This window comes from Labeo rohita, chromosome 5, assembly GCF_022985175.1.
Source record: "Labeo rohita strain BAU-BD-2019 chromosome 5, IGBB_LRoh.1.0, whole genome shotgun sequence".
Lineage (NCBI taxonomy): Eukaryota > Metazoa > Chordata > Actinopteri > Cypriniformes > Cyprinidae > Labeo > Labeo rohita.
This window is the reverse complement of record NC_066873.1, coordinates 4,343,469-4,362,929: the sequence shown is the minus strand read 5'-3', so window position 1 is coordinate 4,362,929 and position 19,461 is coordinate 4,343,469. Positions and strand designations below refer to the sequence as shown.

Genomic DNA, 19,461 nt, shown 5'->3' with positions numbered 1-19,461 from the left:
AAGTAATTTAAAAGAGTTTAACATAAGGCTGCAACATAACAAGATGTATCAGCGTATGTATTGGCAGTAGCAAGTTCCTGTACTTTCTTTGCAGCAGCAATAATCTACAACATCAGAAATAAACAACAGCAGCAGCAATTCAGCAATGTAGCAGCTCTATTCTGCCAAAACCAAATACATGAACATTGTCATATCCATTACCATGCTAAAATCTTCTGAGAGTTGTCATGATAGAAATGTATTAGTACAGTATTTATTAACCTTAGTTAATGTTACTTATTGTAAAGTGTAACCATTTCATATAATCTAAACAGTCATGCTTAAAGGGGTCATCGGATGCAAAGTTCACGTTTACATGTTGTTTGAACATTAATGTGTGTTGTCAGTGTATGTACAAATCTACCCTATAATGATAAAAATCCATGCAGTGGTTTTTAATTAATCTGTAAAAATAATATCCCCTTTTTCAAATCGAGCCGTTCTCAGATGCCTGTCGGTGTGGCGTCACACTGACGGGGGTTGCTCCCACGATAGTTGGTTGACATGAGCGTCTTACCTCAGACCCTCCTTAAATCAGCTGTAACAGTCCGACCTCCATTGTTTTGATGCCAGAGCAGGGATTTAAGTTAGACAAGAATATCTCCGATTGAGTGATTAAGGTGTTCTGTTGCTGGATATAATAATGAACATAGTGGTCGTCATTTACTCCAGACATCTGAGCCGCTGAAGGTGCAGTGGATTATGTTTGTTTGCAATCCACATATATCCGTCTATGTTCACGCAAATCATTCGTGATTCGTGTAGCTTCACCTACAGCAGAAGTGAGTATAAGTTGTTTTTTTTTTTTTTTTTATGAATCTTTGCAATTGCCTTTCCTAATAATGTGCTAGTTAGCAAGTTTAGCGGCTAAATGCGGCTAAAGTAAACAGGCTCATCACTTCACAGTGAGAAGACATTAACATGTAAAGCAACCTCGACCAGAACAGGATGATTTTTGCAGAGCTGATTTTGGCAAGGTAAAAAAGGTGGTTTTTACAGTATCATTGATAACCAAAACATGTTATAGACTTTTCATCAAGACCCTAAAGAATCACATCAACTTGTGGAAAATGGGCATCCGATGGCCATCTTTAAATATCTTTACAAAGGCCATAGTCATACATCCATACTCTCACACTTTTTTTGCTTCTGTTGTAGAATGCTTGATGACTATCTATCTATCTGTCTATCTATCTGTCCATCTGTCTGTCTGCCTGTCTGTCTGTTTATCTATTATCTAATCAAAATAACAAAATATGGCAGAAGCGCAGCACTGTGTCACGGCTTGGACAGTGAATCTAATCATCAAACATGCAAAGTTCACTTCAACCGGTCGACCACTGGTCAGTACTCAGCGCAGCTCCTGTACTACTCTTCACTGGACTTCCTATCTGTCGGTAATAGTGGAAAGGCGGCTTTAGAATGAGTCACGACCTCTCGTCTCGCTGCATGCGTCCCAACCCTCCCCCTCCTTCTCTGCCCAGCGCTTGTCTTATTATTGCCCCGGAGACGGAGTCTCTTGACATTCACACGTGGGCTGACCTTTTTTGGTACAGTTTCCAATTAAATCTTGACAGGCTCTTGTCTGTACAAAGCGGCCTGAGATGGCCTTAGCCTGCGTAACTTCACAGAGATACACCACTTTTCGAGTGGAGGTGGCAGAGCGTGTTGTTGGCGACTCGCGGTGACTCATCGAGTACGGCGGAAGGACGTTTGCTCGTGGGGATAATTGCATTTCTCTCACCTGTGCCATTTATTTTGCAGGCCTTCAAAAGTGCCACGATGAGCTCATACTGGTGTGCGGGGAAGGGTGATGTCATCGAGAACTGGTGCCGCTGTGACCTGACGGCTCTTGGCAAAGACGGGCTTCCCAACTGCAGCCCCCTGCGGCGGCCCGTGTAAGTTACCCCTTTTTGGCAGAATGTTAAGGCATCCTAGACTTAAGTAAGACTAGTGATGCTGCCAAATACGCCTCATCTCCACTGCCAAATTGTGAGGCAGCGTCTCATCAAGGCAATCTTTTAATTACATGCTGAGTCACATAATGAAATATACACAATATTTAAAAATATGTTTAAAGTCTCTTCTGTTCACCAAGGCTGCATTTATTTCAACAAAAATACAGTAAAACAGTAATACTGTGAAATATTATTACAATTTAAAATAACTGGCTTCTACTTTAGTATTTTTTTTAAAATGTAATGTACTGCTGTGATCAAAGCGGAATTTTCAGTATCATTAATCTACAGTTTCATGTGATCCTTCAGAAATCTTTCTAATATGTCGGTGCCAACGGCGTTGTGGTTAGTGCACTGACATATAGCACCGTTGCGCTGCAGGTGTCCCGAGTTCGAATCCCACCCCCTTCTGTCTCCCACTCGCTTCCTGTCTTACCTACACTGTCCTGTCTAAATAAAGGCATAAAAACGGCGAAAATAAATCTTTAAAAAAAATCAGTTTTCTTCAGGACTATTTAATAAATAGCTTTTGATCACTTTAATGTGTCCTTGCTGAATAAAATTCTTTTTTAATTATTAATAAAAAAAAAAAAAAAAAACATTGTATTTTGCGATCCGGAATATCCTCTTTTGTGAATGAAACAAACGCCAAATTTAATTTTGTTATGATCTGGCCTATAAGATCCAAATGGCGGATTTTATGGTCATATTCTTGTCGATGACTCAAATGAGGGCAGAGAGCTTGTGGAAAAAAGATCACAGTTCATTTTTTAGTGAATTACCCAAGGGGTTTTAAGTATCCTGCCTACTGTTTAAACAGCACATTCTCACTCCCAACTCGTCACATATTGACGCTCGGTCAGGACCCCTTGGCGTCACTTTTTGATCATTTGCATCATTTTTTTTATAATTAGCATCATTTTTCGATGTGCAGCATCATTTTTGCCATTATTGCATATATGTCGGGGTGGTTTTTTTTGTTGTTGTTGTTGTTGTTGTTTTTTCAATGTAAACAGTCAAAACATTTATTTATTTATTTTTTTACATTACACTATTTACACATTTATGAGCATGTAACCCAACCCCTGCCCCTAAATCTAATCATTTGTCAATGTAAAACACAGGATATAACAGGCGGATACAACTACAGTCACAATTTATTTAAAAAGCATTAATATCCGGTATAATATAGTCTTAATATAGTATAGTCTTCTGAGGCAAAACAATTGATTTCTGCGAGGAGTAGATGCGATCGCCACCTCTATCCGCTGTAAAGCTCATCCTGTGTGCAGTTTGTGCACAAATTTAAAATTGCTACCAGAGGCAACGTTACGTCAGCTTTGTTTGTGAAATGCCACTGGCTCTTGTGTGTCTCGTGACCGATTGTGTCATACTAAACAAGTCCGGGAGTATCTTTTTTTGAATGTGATACAGTATGTGCTAAAGCAAGATCATTTTCAGCGATTAAAACCTTAAGATTTACTCTGCTTTTCACATGAAGATATCGGAGGACTTAGAATGCAGTGCGACTTGTTTGTAATACTTTTATACTGCCTTTTTTGGTCAGTTTTTGCAATAAATACCTGTCACTGTACTTTAATTTGCCTGTTGCGTGTTTGTATTGTTCAGAAGTGGGTAGGTTTTTTTTTTTTTATTATTATCATTATTATTATTATTATTATTATTTTTGCAAATGCATGCAAACCATTAAATGCAACGCATAATGCAAACAACTAAAAGGAATGGAGGTCCCTGCATGTCCAAAACTGATGCGAAAGGGGTATCCTGAGCATCAAAAAGTGACGCCAAGAGGTCCTGACTAAGTGTCAATAGGTGACGGATTGGGAGTGAAAACAGCCTTTGCTTCAGAGTCACATCTGTGATGCCTTAAAATGCTCAATGGGTTTGGTACAGAGCTGTACTGCCAAATCCTACTAACATACACACAATGTTGGCTTGTCTTTACTTTCACAGATTGAGACTGGCTCCACACCTGGAACCCTCCAGTACGATGGTGGCGCTGGAATGGATTGACGTGGAACCCCTGATTGGCTACAAGGTTTCAGATTACATCATTCAACACAAGCGAGTAGAGGACCCGTCAGAGGCGGAAATCTACACAGGTAAGTGCTATTTGCAGGCTTATGAACAATATTACAGAGTTTAACACTTGCTTCACTTAATTGTAATAAAGTGTGTGCGAAAACAACATCTTAAAATGGAATTTGGAACTACATTATTGGCCAAAGAGTGGAATAATTAAGACTGTTTGAAAGAAGTGTCTTCTGCTCAACAAGGCTTTATTTATTTGAAAAAAAAACGAAGGTTATATTATGAAATATTATTACTCTAATTACTTCTTAAATATATATATATATATATATATATATATATATATATATATAACATACTTTAAAATAGAATTTATTCCTGTGATGAAAAGCTGAATTTTATCAGCTGTTACTCCAGTCTTAAGTGTCACATGATCCTTCAGAAATCATTCTAATATGCGGATTTATTATTAGAATGATCAATGTTGGATAATATCAACAGTTGTGCTGCCAAATATTTTTTGGAACCTGTCATTTTTTTCATGAATAACAAGTTTAAAAAGTACAGTGTTTATTCAAAATATAAATATTTTATAACAATGTAAATTATTTATTATTAACTTTTAATAAACTTTTAATTATTAACTTATTACATCCTTGGTGAATAAAAGTATTAATTTCTTTAAAAAAAAAACAATAAAAATGTACTGACCCCAAACTTTTGAACGGTAGTGTACATATATATATATATATATATATATATATATAAAAACTTTAAATGTACAGCATTTTAAAATGTTACTTGTTTCTGTGATCAAAGCTGAATTTTCAGCATCATTACTCCAGTCTTCAGTGTTACTTGATCCAGAAGTCATCCTGATATGTGACCCTGGACCACAAAACCAGTCTTAAGTCGCTGGGCTTTCTTTGTAGCAATAGCCAAAAATACATTGTATAGGTCAAATTTTTTTATGGCAAAAATCATTAGGAAATTAAGTAAAGATCATGTTCCATGGAGATATTTTGTAAAATTCCTACTGTAAATGTATGAAAACTTAATTTTTGATCAGTAATATACATTGTTAAGAACATTATTTGAAGAATTTTAAAGGCAATTATTTTTTTCAGTATTTTGCTTTTTTTGCACCCTCAGATTCCTGATTTTTAAATAGCTGTATCTCGGCCAAATATTGTCCTATCCTAACAAACCATACATCAGTGGAAAGCTTATTTATTCAGCTTTTTATAAATCTCAATTTTGAAAAAATGACCCTTATGACTAGTTTTGTGATCCATGGTCACAGATACTGCTGAAACATTTTGAATTATTTTTCAATGTTAAAAAACATTTTTGCTGCTTCATATTTGTGTCGAAATTTCCATTAAAAAATGTTGCTAAGTAAGATTTTATTTAACAAAGAGTTCAGTAAAAACCTCTTTTAAACCTTCTGTTCATCAAAATAAAATAAATCACAAATCACAGCTTTGTCATCGAAGAAATAAATTGCATAAATAAATGTAAAATATTTTAAATAGAAAATAATTATTTCAAATTGTAAAAATAGTTCACAATATTAGTTGTTTTTTTCTTCTGTATTTTAATCAAGTAAATGCAGATACTTTTTTGAAAAACATTAAAATCTAAAATCTCAATTATTCTACATTTTTGACCAGTAGGGTGCATGATTTTATTGATGTGAACAATACTGTACATTTAATTTTCTGGCATCAGGTGTTTTTCTACTCAACCTGACAGAGTTTCATTTTCAATCTTTCTTTTTGCCTAATGGATCTCGTCCAATCTTATGAGATGCTTCCAATCATGTCGATGTGAATGTACCATTCTTACGTCTGTGATCAATTTAGAAATCTAATTCCCCAGTGCTGGGAAATTGCAGTTCAGTCAGGGCTCTACGATGATGTTGTCCTCGTAGCCTGCGGTCGGAGTCTGAATACATAACTGATTGTCTTGTTGATCTGGTTCAATCTCGTTAAGCTTCCATGGCACTACGATTTCAGGGTTATAGGAGCGAAGGGAGATAAAGACGAGGGAGGGGAGACGGGTTACTGACAGCCTGTGTGACTTGCAGTGACCTGCACCTGTCTGTCCCGAGTCACGGCTTGTGAGTCAGAGTTTAGGTGACAGGAATCTAATAAAAAAAAAAGAAGAGATGAAATGTTAAGGTTGAACCGGCCAGGTTTAGTCATTGCAAGCAGAAGGAGGAGTGCTGATGAGTGAAAGCAGGAGATGAGGAGGACAGATGGTGTGACGTCTTTGATTCTGTTCGACAGACCCTCGTCAGTTAGAGAGAATGACTGCAGGATTACACCCTCCAGCGGCCCAAAACGCTGACCTGAGATCAGCTGGTATGAAGCAGAGTTTGTACTATTTAGGTCTGAACTGTGTTTGGCATGTAGTGGGATAGGACAATTCCAGTTCAAATTTAAGTTGATCTATGAAACACTTTTAAAAACAACAAATGGTGTGCCAAAGTGCTGTGCAAATAATACAAATGCGAATTTAAACATTAATTTTATTTCATTTTTATTTAATTAAACAATAAATGAAAACAATAGCACTTAAACAATAGCAGACTCTTCACGGATCTGTGCATATTAGAGTGCAAAAAGACTTTGAAATATAAAATCTGATTGTTCGTGAGTAAGCGCTGCAAGTTTTTTTAAAGGTTTTCATGACGTCAAAATAAAAGTTTCATTCGTTAAAAATTGTGACAGAAAGTTTAACAAAAATGACATTTTTAGGGCCCTATTAAATCAGTTTTTTTTTTTTCTTCTTCTTCTTTAGTTGTATTTTTCCTAAATTCCATTCTTTTCATTTTAATTGTTCTGGAGCAATTTTGATAATAAATTTTTATGGAACAAAAACAGAAGATTAACAGTAAAAATCAGTAAGTCAATCAAGCAGTCAAGCAATCATAGGGAATAATAATAATAATAATAATAATAATACAGTTATTCTGTTTGTTTGTTCGTTTGTCTGTTTAATTGTTTATTTATTTATTTATTTGTTTATTTGCCAGAATTTTTGATAATACAATTGTATGGAGGAGAAAGAAAAAATAAAAATAAACAGACAACATAAAATTGAAAACAAAATAAAAAAATAAAAATAAAAAATCAGTAGACCAATCAATCAATCAATCAATCAATCATAGGCCACTATACCTACCACTACTACTACTACTACTACTACTACTACTACTAGTAATAATAATAATAATAATAATAAAATTATTAAGTTGTTAATGTTTGTTTATTTATTTATTTATTTGCCAGCATTTTTAATACAGCTGTATGGAGGAGAAAAAAAAAACACATTACAAAAATAAACAGACAACATAAAATTGAAAACAAAATAATAATAAAAAAATCAGTAGACCAACCAACCAATCAACCAATCAATCAATCAATCATAGGGCACTATAATATTACTACTACTACTACTACTACTACTACTACTACTAATAATAATAATAATAATAATAATTATTATTATTATTATTATTATTATTATTATATAATTAAATTCTGAATTCTTACTCCAGAAAAAATGAAATGGAAACCATGGAATTTAGGAAAAATACAACTAAAGAAAAAATCAATCTGATTTAATAAGGCCCTAAAAATGTCATTTTTATTAAACTTTTATTAAACTGATGTCAAATTATGTATGTTTCATGATTTCAGTTAATAATACATGTTTCTTTACTAATTTAACCACTAAAACAGAACTATTAAAACAGCAAAAGAAAGAAAGAAAAAGAAAGAATGAATGAATTAATTAATTAATTAATTAATTTTGGAAAAATAAAACAAATTTTATAGTACCCTGAAACATGCACATAAAAAGGCAAAAAAAAAAAAATCGTTAATGTACATTTTTATATTTATTTTCCACCAATGCATTATGCACAGAACAAGTCTGCAGCTGATGTACGAGGTGCAAAGAATTCAAGCTGCTCTTTAATGATATAATTAAGAAAGAGGAAAGAGTTGCATGAGAAATCTAAAATGTAAGCAAACAATTATGCAAATGATATGTCATCATCAGTGTTTCACTTCCACACACCCCTGACCACAGGCTACGAGTAGACTTAGACGCCACTTTGCACCAAATTAACCAAACTATAAAAGCACCGCTCCGTGTGAAAGCCCCCAAAAAAACCCAGTGATGACAACATGCTTATTTCCTATCCTGTGATTATCAGATGCTGACCATAATCAAAGGTGAAAGACACGCTGACAGGGGCTCTTTATTTTCTCAGATTAAAACATATTTTGGATCATGTATCACCTTCTGTAAAATCTGAGCCAAATATACGCTCTTTGTTTTACAACAAAGGGATCAACTGTTACGATATGAAATAAGAGGATTTGTGGAATAATGGGAGACATTTGGAAATTGGAATTCTTCACGGAGGAAGTTTTGCAGTTTAAGACAGGATGCCTGGGAAAAGAAAATGCCATTAGGGTCAACAAGGACAAAATATTTATTAGCTAAACAAATATTGAGGTCAACTTCCTTAATACAAATATCTGATATTGTTTTGTTTTTTTATGTAAAATGCAATAACTTGCTACCCCTGATTTTTCCTTTGCAATGATGTCAAAAAAGAATAAAAACTCACTTATTTTTCAGCCTCTCACCTCCCACCATCTGATTTCATTCTAATATTTTACTGACTAATATTTATTAACCTAAGTTGACTCATTTGCACGTCCCCATTTCTTTACACCATGTCTTTGCATCTCAGAGAGTTTGTTACTTGCCATATAGCCAGACATGTTAAAGCTGTTAAAATCCTGTAAAGATTATTAGTGAGTGCAAAGCTTTAACTCTGAAAAGAAACTAAAAGATAAAAGGTCTATATTACAGTAATGTAAATTTGCATAGAAAATTAATTAACTGCCATCAATCATGACACAATGGAAAGAATTAATGGTCCTAAAAAGGCAGCATATAATGTTTTTTTTTTTTTTTTTTTTTTTTTTTTTGATTGTTGAATGCATTTGGAAGTAAACATGCTGCAAACTGCTTACTCCACTGCATGGAAACAAGTTATGTCACCTTCATAAAGTTGATGTTGACAAGTTAGTAATGCGATACTGTCTTACATTTTATTACCCCTTTATACAGATTATATGTGTAGTTGTGATTTTTTTTTTTTTTTTTTTTTTTTTTTTTTTTACCTGGCCTGTTTACTTCTATTTCAAACCCCTTACTATGTTTGCTTATGTAAATTTGTTTCAATTAAAATATTTTTTCATATTTTATTTTATTTTATTTTATTTTATTTTATTTTATTTTATTTTATTTTATTTTATTTTATTTTATTTTATTTTATTTTATTTTATTTTATTTTATTTTATTTTATTTTTTTTTTTTATTTAATGATTTGTTAAAAGATGGACTAACTCTTCCAAAGAGTTAGTTTAAAACATTTCACTGGAGATTCACGACTTTGGCCAAGTTCTGATGTGCAGTGAACAATCTGCACAGGTCTGAGTGCTTTCTAAAAACCAGTGCTTAGACTGCAATATTTATATTTGGCCATGAGGACAGTACAGTTAAAAAGTGAAGGAAAAAAAAATCTAATATTTCAGCCAAACACCTCCCTTCTCTCTTTTCGGCTCCATAGATGAACTCATGTTGTGAGATAAAAAAGGAAAAAGAAGAGAAAAGAAAATTCACAACCAACCACTGTGTACACCTAAGGCAGTTGACTCACTGCCCACAAATATGTTTTGCATTTACTAATTAAACTAAATAAAATGTTTAGCTTTGTGCTGACCAATGCTGGGAAGCCAGAATGTTCTTGTCTTGCCATCTATAAACAACTTTATTACATGCTGTTTGCCTCACAATTTTGTACACATAAAATCAGATTCTCGGCAACAGTGTGTCACCACGCGTTACCATTAGGGTTAACATCCTGAGCCTGGCTGACACATATTCGCACAGCAGGACGAGAGAGGAAGGTTTTACGCATTCAACACTTCAAGCCAATTATAATGGGTTCAGACAAGTCCAGACTCGCTTTCTGTACTTTTACTGTCTCCACTTTAACACTTTTTCTTTGAATTTCAAAAAAAAAAAAAAAAAAAAAATGGATTGTGGCGGAACAGAATGTTACCTTCAATTTAGTCATATCGATCCCTGATTTAGAACCAACAGTAGATTTTTCATTTTCGGGCACCAGAGCTGTCTGGTAAATTGTTTTGACGGCTCTTTTCATTTGGCTGTTGCAGGAAAACTCTCTTTCTAGTGTTTATTTTTGTACTTTTTGGAGTTGCACGTAATGCAAGTAAAACTCGCTGTCCTGAAAGTCAGAATGAATCCATCATGGACAGAGTCAAAACATTAGACATGCCAAAATCAACTATTTAGTACATCATTAAGGAGGAAAAAAGTGCCACTCATTTCCTGTGCACAGAGTTACAGTGCAATGGCAACAGATTGACATAAAAAATAAATAAATAAATAAATAAATACATTTATAATAATAAAAACCAATAAAGACACTTTCCATGATGTAGGGGGTGATAAAGCATCACTTGGGTCATATAATGGAATAAAACAGCAAAATGTGTACCTAACATCTTCATATGATGGTGTTTTCACATTTTACACAACTAAAAATAGGTTTTATTGTGTAGAAATGTGAATAAAAAGTTCGGAAACATGGTGAAACCATGTCTGGTTGAATAGATCAGTCATCTGACAGGAAAAGCTGGATGAATGGGGCTTTTTTTTTTGATTGCAATGTTGCCTTTCGACAGGGAAAGTGCTGAATCCTTGCAACATAGAGAGAATTGTTGCAAACCTCTAGATGGCATCCGTTTGCTGAAGCACAGCTCACTTGCAGAGTCAAGGACTTGTGTAGTGCTGGAAGAACCAAGTGAGATGTCTCATGGATATTGCTATCTCTTAGCTCTGACCTTGTCAAATTTAACAGAGATTGCGTAAAGCCAAACCACAGTCCCCTTTCAAAATCACATTTTGGAAATGGAAGCAACTTAAAACGACTTGACCTGCTGTGCAGCTGACGTCCGTCTCCATCATCCGATTCTTTCATTTCCCACCACATTTGTCCGTTTGATGTAGGGCCAACTGCTTAAAAATTTTCCAGAAGCATTTGTACTTGGTGGACGATAACCGAATAGAGCGCATACAGACGTATGACGTAACGCATTTCCTTTTTTCCCTTAAACTTTCATTGCTCAGCGGTTGCTCTGATCTCTTATAAAACTAAAAGAGAAGTGAGATCGCTTATAGATTTTCTCTACTGCTCTCTAGGAGAAATAACTGAGATATCAGGAAGATCTCATTTCTATATGTTTGCGATTATTTAGACAGTTGGTTACTGTAAGTGCAAGTGAAGCTCACGTTTTAGGGCAGGATACTATAATGTTGTGCATTATGTTTATATTTATATTTATATTTATATTTATATTTATATATTATATACGTTTCCTGAAAGCATACCGAGATATGACGTAACACTTACGCTTTTCTTTATCTCAGGAGACTAGATCTCAGTTCATCTGTTTGATATGTTTTCTGTAAAATAAATACAAATAGACACAAATGAGATGCTCTTTGAAATACAGTAAGAGTAAAAAGCTATAAAATGCTGTGTTTGTTGCATACTTCTGTATCTTGTCCTCAAAATTTCTAATGAAAGTATAAAGGAAAACATGTGAGACTGCGTCACCAGTAGTCTCCCTTTGCTCTTTATTTAATCTCATTGCTGTCTAAGAGAAATGACGGAGATGTCAGGGAGATTCCATCTGTGATTTGTTTGCGATAATGACGTCCTCCCTTTGGGTAGCGGCAGTTACTGTAATGAAATCAGGTCAAGTGTAATAGTTGCTCTTTCATAGCTCAGGAGACCTACTGGAGATCTCAGTTCTTTTGTTTGATATTGATGTTTTTGATATTTTTCTGTTTATTTCTCTTAAGATCCCTTAGGAAAAATACATTGTGGGAGAGTTGATATTGAGATCTTAAACTTTTGGTTGTAGACTGGTAATCTGAGCACAGTATGAGTGAAGAGATCTACTCCTGTAATACAGTAAAAACCATTGAACAATTGTAAACAGCAATAATAAAACTGTTCAAATGCAAATAATAACCTAATAAGCATAATAACAGTAAACATAATAAATACATGATACATTGTGTCTCAACTGTACCCCGATGACCACCTCAAACATTTCTCAAAATTTTACGATGACCTTGAATGACACAAAGTCATGCAATATATCAGTTTTTAGAGCACAGATTAAGGTTTACGAAAATGTAAGTTAACTTTAACAGTAGGGCTGTGACGAGACACTTATCCCACGAGACGAGACACGAGACTGGGTTCACGAGAACGAGATGAGACGAGATTTTTACACTTTTCTTAAGAAATCCTCAGTGATGACATATATAGGGAAAATAGTCTTTTATTCAACCGAAAAAGACAAAATGCAAAAAAAATGTAGATGCATTTTGAACTTTATGAACTTAAACGTCCATTTTAATTAATTATAAGCAGTAATAAACAACATTTAAACAAGAGCTTCACGATTCTGGATAAACTGAGATTCCCAGCTGTTTTTAATAAATTTGAGACCATGATTCAGGAGAAAAAAGATTAGAAAACTAAACAAAATAACGTAATTTACTAGTGGTTTTGGCAAACTGTTCATTCCTTAAGTCTTTTAAAAACATGTATTAATTTAAACAAAATAAAAATAAAAAACATTCAGTGAAGCAGTCAGTGTCTCACTTCATTAAGACTTGTTTGACTATTGAAATCTCCTGAATGAATGATTCAGTGACATACTTTTTTTTAAACGGGCAGTTATCGCCACCCCCTGGCGGAAGAGGATAAGCGTTACTATACATCCAAGTGTTAAGATACTTTCGTTTTGATCGCTACTGTAGACAGTAAGTGTTTATACCCAAACTATAAACTTTTATCCCTGTACTTCTATTATTTAAATGTCTGTTACACAGAAATAATGATTGTAATGTGGTTGAAAAAACTGTTGCTCTTTCTGCGTTTCCATTTACCCCGACCCCCTGATTCATTAACATGGGCAGCGACAAAACGTGCTTTTCACGCTCCACTGACACTCGCGACGTGAAACAGTCCTAATACACATAGCTAAATCGTTGTCATTCAGGAAAAAGATTGCGTGGGTGTTTGAATGAAGATATCGATATTTTAAGGATTAATCATGCAGCTCTAATGTGTAAACTGCAAAATGTTTTGGGAAGATATCGTCACGAGGTCTCGCGAGACACATCAGATCTCGCGTCACATCCCTATTTAACAGTCATGTAAGGATGAGAAGCTATTCAATGTGAATAAAAAATTACCTTAGAAAAAAAACTTTTGCCGATATTTTCGGACTGTAGAAGCGCATGTACTTCAAAGTTCCCACAATCGAAGAGGCCGCTAATACGCATGTGCGAAGAAAATATTACAGATCAGACTTGTTGCGCACACAAGTTATTTAAGGTGTTCCAAATGTACCCCTGTACCAACTGTACCCTGTCTATCCTATCTATTGGTACAATATGCATCACATGACTAAACATTCGTCATCGTTTTCAAAAGTCCATTTTCTCCATTTTCAAATTTATACAAGTTGGAGGGCATTTTCAAAAAGCTCAGATTTCCTTGACAAAAATGCTCTCAGTGTGGACAGAAGGCCAAAACTGAAGAGAAAGAGATGCATTTTTCAAACAAAAACGTATTAGCGCGGACAAGGCCTAGAGGTGAAACGGCTGAGATATCAGGGAGAATTCATTTGCGCTTCATTTGGGCTAACGACTGGCAAATCTGAGCGCAATATGAGACATTGTTGAGATCTCTTGAATGAAGGAGACATGAGCTCTCTACTTAATCTCATTGTTGTCTAGGAGAACCGATCTCATTCCTGAATCATTTATGACAATCAGTGTTTAGATAATTGGTTACTGTCAAATGAAGTTCACATGTTCACATGCAGCGTACTATAATGTCTTACTTTTGTAGTGGCAATTTTTGTGGTTGTTCTTTTGGTGATCATTGTCACATTTGCCACCAGCTCCAGTGCTGTACAACAGCTGCTTGTACAGTTTCCGATATCTCGTGCGATTCCGAAGTTTCAGACTTAAGGAACGGTGACACATGACGTAACGCGCTTGTCTCATATAGACCGGCGACGGCGTGTCGTGCTGCAGCGGGATTTCGCAGTCGCAAGACCACACATGTTGGTCTGAGTTTCTTAATTTGTTGCGAGCCAGCGTTCCCGTTCAACCGGCAGCCTGGAAGAAGCACGCTTCTTCCAAATCCGCTAATTAACGACGAGAAGGGTGTCAGAGCGTGAGTATCTCTCACTGTTCCTCGCCGCGGACACATAATGGGAGTCTGCAGGATGGGTGGGGGGAAATGCGGAGGGAACCAGCCGCCACATGCCAATGATGTCATCTCACAGCTCCGCTGTCAGACGGCGCGCTGTAGGACATTCGATCTTTGATTCTCATCTCCATTTCAGCCTCCCGTCACAGCAGGTTTCTTATCGGGAATCCGTCACTGTCCGACACCTCCTGCTCCCCGTCTCCCTCGCCGAGGGTCGAGCCTGCGCTCCGCAGAGGGCTATCCTTTTGTTTACATAACAGTTCCGACGTCGCCTTTGAGCGGAGCGCCGTCCCAGAGTGCCGACGCTTGTCGATAAGCCAGCTTGTCTGAAGCGAGATTCAATTAAAAGGAGATAAAAGGGTGTCCTTCAGGATGAGTGGAGATAACGAATTGGAGAGCCTCAGCTGACTTGCTTTGTTTGCTTAATTAAGGATGACCTCATCGCTAAAAATGGCTCCCGCTTCCCCTGGCGTCACGAGCGGGGCCATCAGCAGATTGGAGTACAGGCAGCAAGCCAAGTCTGGCTTCTTTATTCAGCACAAACCCACACATTCACTCGCACATACTCGTGCTAATGCAAAGGTGAGGCTGAATGCATTTCAACGCGGAGCAGATAGTTAACATGTCATGCACGTGAACAGTCATATCTAATTATTCCAGTGGCTGCAATGATATGAAAAGATTTTTATTGTCATTTCCTCTGTTAAGCTAACAAAGGTTGACGTCATCTTTGGTCTCCTACTGTTGGATGTCAAATGAAGTCACTGTGTTTGGTACTTGAGTTGAGGAGAGCTGGTGCCACAATGTTTTGACTGATCTTGTGGTGGCCAATTAGCTCATCTGGCATTTAAGTCTAAAAGTGCAAGGTTTTTAAAGGGCAAAGTCAATCAGACCAATTTAAGCCACTTAACAACATGGAATTTTCTCTCGTTATATCTACTTTTTCTCGTCAACTGTATAATGTTATTTGCAAGAGCAGAGCTTCCCAAAGTGTTGCAGGTATTGTAGGAGGACGTGGATTAGGCAAAATCAGTCTATTTACAATGATATCGGATCTGAAACAAATGTTTTATTTCATTATACCTATAATAGAGTGCTGCAAGAATGATTGATAAAACCCAGAAACAAGTTGCATTTTTGCACTTGCGGTGCCATTGTCCTGAAATCAGTGGGTTTTTAGTTAAATGTTTAAAATAAGGTCTATGTTTAATACAAGCTCAAAATATTTTCTTGATTTATTCAATGACATAAAATACATAAGTAAAGTCCTCTAAAAAACTGTGTCATGAAAAAGGCAGTTGCTAACAAGTGGCTAAATGGGACTAGAGAAGTTGTTGGGAACACACTGAACAGGTAAACTCACATACTCACTATGGCTGCAAAAAAACAATTATTTTGATAAATGAGTAATCTAACAATTATTAGAACGATTAATTGTAGACTTCATTGATTAATCAGTAGACTTTGCTCGATTATTCCGCTTTTGCTATTTGTTAGAATTACATATTCTGTGAAAAACGCCATGGGGTAAAACGCCCCCTACTGTGTTTTTTTTTTTTTTCCCCAAAATAACCAGAAGATGAAATCAAGATACATTTTTATTGTAATGACAAGAGTGATGTAGAAGTTTTCACCATGATGCTTACACTGGTGATGTACCTGAGAGAAAACAGATTTCACAGTAAATGATCTCATTTTCAGCAGTAAGGGAAAAAAAAAGTGTTTTAAAGGTTGTTGTTTTGTAGAACATCACAGGCATATATGATATGAGAACAGTAGGGCCTGTACTGTAGATAGGGAGTATGTGTTATTTAATAAAAATAGAATTATATTTTCAGAATGACATCATTTTTTTCTCATAGCCAATGGGGTAAAACACCCCCAGTGGGCAATTACTGAAATTACTCTGTTCTAAACATCAAATGCTTTGTTTTTCCATCAAATGAATTCTAACTAGGTTGAATACAAATATTTGGATTTTATATTTAAAGTTACCTTAAGTTAGCATCAGGTAGCTTGTTAGCGGGCCAGTTAACATCAGCTAACAAACAAATAGGCTATTATAATTTTGTAATTCATAATAATTGATTATATATATATATATATATATTTTTTTTTTTTTTTTTTTTTTTTTAAGCTAAAACTGCCTGTACTCTGATTTTGCTGTTTAAAGCAAGACTAAGGGTGTAAAATGCCCCTTTGGTACACATTTAATTAAAAAAAAAAAAAAAAAAAAAAATCTAATAACAAAACTTGGGACATTTTTCATACTTTGTTATTAATTTATGTAATTTTCACTAAAACTATGATAACTTCTCTGAACTCATTTATCCTTTGTTTAAGGGGGGGCGGTGTTTTCCCACACTCTATTCATATACATATAGCCAAAAAAAAAAAAAAAAAAAAGTATTGCTATGGTCAGATGCTTTCATTCTCACCACTGTCATTTTTGTGGTGTCAATTTTGTTATTGAGGGGAAAGTGTGCATTATATACAGTATTTACATATTCACTGAAACGCTGTGTCGAGATGTTCACCGACAATAAACCACTGTTTGTGTATATCAAACTTATTTTTACTCCTGAACGAAGAACCAAAATGAACTCTGCCCTGAGTATATCAATGCTACATAAAATATGCTTTTTTGTTTGCAGTTTAATAAAACCTTCCCACAGTCTACTGATCCACTGATTCTTCTGTTGCACTGTAGACATGAGGACTGAATTAAAGTCTTGAACTACAGCGCCACACTGGTCAAACCGTGTTATTGCAGGTCCTTACATTAGGTGATACGAGCTCAAATGACTGACAACAAAAATATTTTTATATTGTCAATGCTGTCGATAACGATAAATAATCGTTTCAGCCCTACTACTCACTAGATGCTTTCACAGCCTTGTGGTGTTTATAATTGCACAACTTCTCACTCGAACTTTCCAAATATGCATTTTAACCTCCTGGGGTCGACTGATCAAGTCATGCGATCATGGTATAGATTGTTTGTAGCCTACATTGCTCTTTTTGCTTCTGGTGATTGTTTTAGGCTTCTAAATTTAAAATAAGGAAAAAAAAAGTGTAAGATCACAAACTTTTGTTGATCACAGAGTTTATTTTCTACAATAATCCACAGCTAATAGAAATATTTGATTGTATTTTTGTTGAGAGAAGACTAACCCCAGTAAAATATTACAGATAAATGCTTTCGTATCAGTGAAGATTACTGTATACCGACATGAGAATCATTTTCTCTGATAATATTTTAGCAATCATGCCATGTGTGTGCTATCAGCTATGCCAGATTCACAAATGAATTAATCGTTTTATCTATTCGATCAAAAGAGTTGTTTGTGATTCAGTTTAATTCATTAGGACAGTTCACTCACACACTGAATCGTTCGTGACAAATTGAGGTAGACGGGACATTTTGTAAGATAGAAAACAAATAGAGTGCTGGATTAGGTGGATATTTACCTACAATTTATTGTAGGAAACAAAACTTGCAGAAATCTTCTGTCACATGTCAAAGACAAAGCAGCCATGTGTATATATATATATATATATATATATATATATATACTTTAACATTTTGACGCACAGGGTCGCAAAAATTCCGTCATCTATTATTACCCGTCAGATTAATTTTCATATTTTAATTATAACACTTTTAATTGCTTTTATTTGTGTTCATATTTTCATTTTAATCATGAACCTACAGGACTTTATATAGGCTTATATATTTATTTTGAAGAGAACAGATGGAAAGAGACTATTCAACACCACACCTGTAGTGACAGCTGAGGACGCTAAAATATTTCTCAATTTTAATAGATTTTTATTTTTATGAACCAATATAGATTCTTAAATCCCAGACTATCTTTTGGTCTAACGTTATGCTGTTTTTTGTTGTTGAATGAACAGTACACAGTACACCTCCCATCCAATAAATTGCAATAAGATAGCTTTGTGCTTTGTTACTTTTGATATGAAAAAGTCTCAGATTTCAAATTCTGTCCATTTCATTAGGAAATTCAACCAATAAATACCGTTTTGGTGCTCCTTAATGTGGCGTGATAGATCGTCGCAGCTTCTCAGTACTCGCCTTTGCGTAATCAAACGCATAGCTAAAGACTCGTGACAGTTTCGTTTTTGTTCTGGATCCAGTGCTCTGCTGCGACACTGGAGCGCACTCGCCACCAACTAGACAGGGGTGGGAATTACAGCTACAAGTTACAATAGATCACACTCCGTAATTCGTCAAAGTGACGGACGGCCTTCAGATTTTTCTGTCACTGATTCTGACAGAAAACATTCTGTCAATGACGGACAATTTCCGGTTAACACACCCTCTGATATATATTGACGTCACTTTCTCCCGCTGGGACATGCTCCCTCAGCCGGACTGAGTGGCAAAAGAGCCTTCAGCGTGAATGGATTTAATAGGGAAGATGCGAAAACGTGAGTAAAACAAGCGATAATCAGTTTAAACTAAAGATTGCTGAACTTCATATAATGTTCCTAACAATTTAAATATCCAGAGGTCAGTGGATATTGATGCAGCCAGGAATCGTGTTTTCTAACACTTATATGTGTCTGATTTTGATGCCGGGGAAAATGCTTTCAGCAGTCTGTAATAATATAGCTCAGGTTTCTTGTCAAATCTCTTTGTACAGTCAATCGCAAAGCTTGTTCTGGTTTTAGAGGTGTTTTGTGTGTTCTGTCGCAGCATTCACGTTGAGACCAATGCTGCCACTCAGACTTTTTGCCACTCAGTGGGCGGAGCCGCAGCCACTCCAGCTAACGGTGACGTCACATGCATGCCCTCTATTAGGATCTGAAGGAGCACTTGATAATTACAAAATGTGTGTTTGATCAGGGTTGGAACTAAACTCTGCAGGAAGGTAGATCTCCAGGAACAGGGTTGGGCACCCCTGGCCTAGCAGGTAGTCTCACCTGTGCTTATATCTAGTTTTCGAATATCTTGTAATAAAGTAA

General features: G+C 35.5%; 1 protein-coding gene across 1 annotated transcript in view; it reads left to right on the top strand.

The window, feature by feature from the left end:
• Positions 1-19,461, top strand: part of LOC127165710 (astrotactin-2-like) — a 565,932-nt gene that overhangs the window by 506,370 nt on the left and 40,101 nt on the right. Inside the window, 2 exon segments of the mRNA XM_051110581.1 lie at positions 1,804-1,937; positions 3,972-4,120. Coding sequence (XP_050966538.1) covers positions 1,804-1,937; positions 3,972-4,120 — 283 coding nt within the window.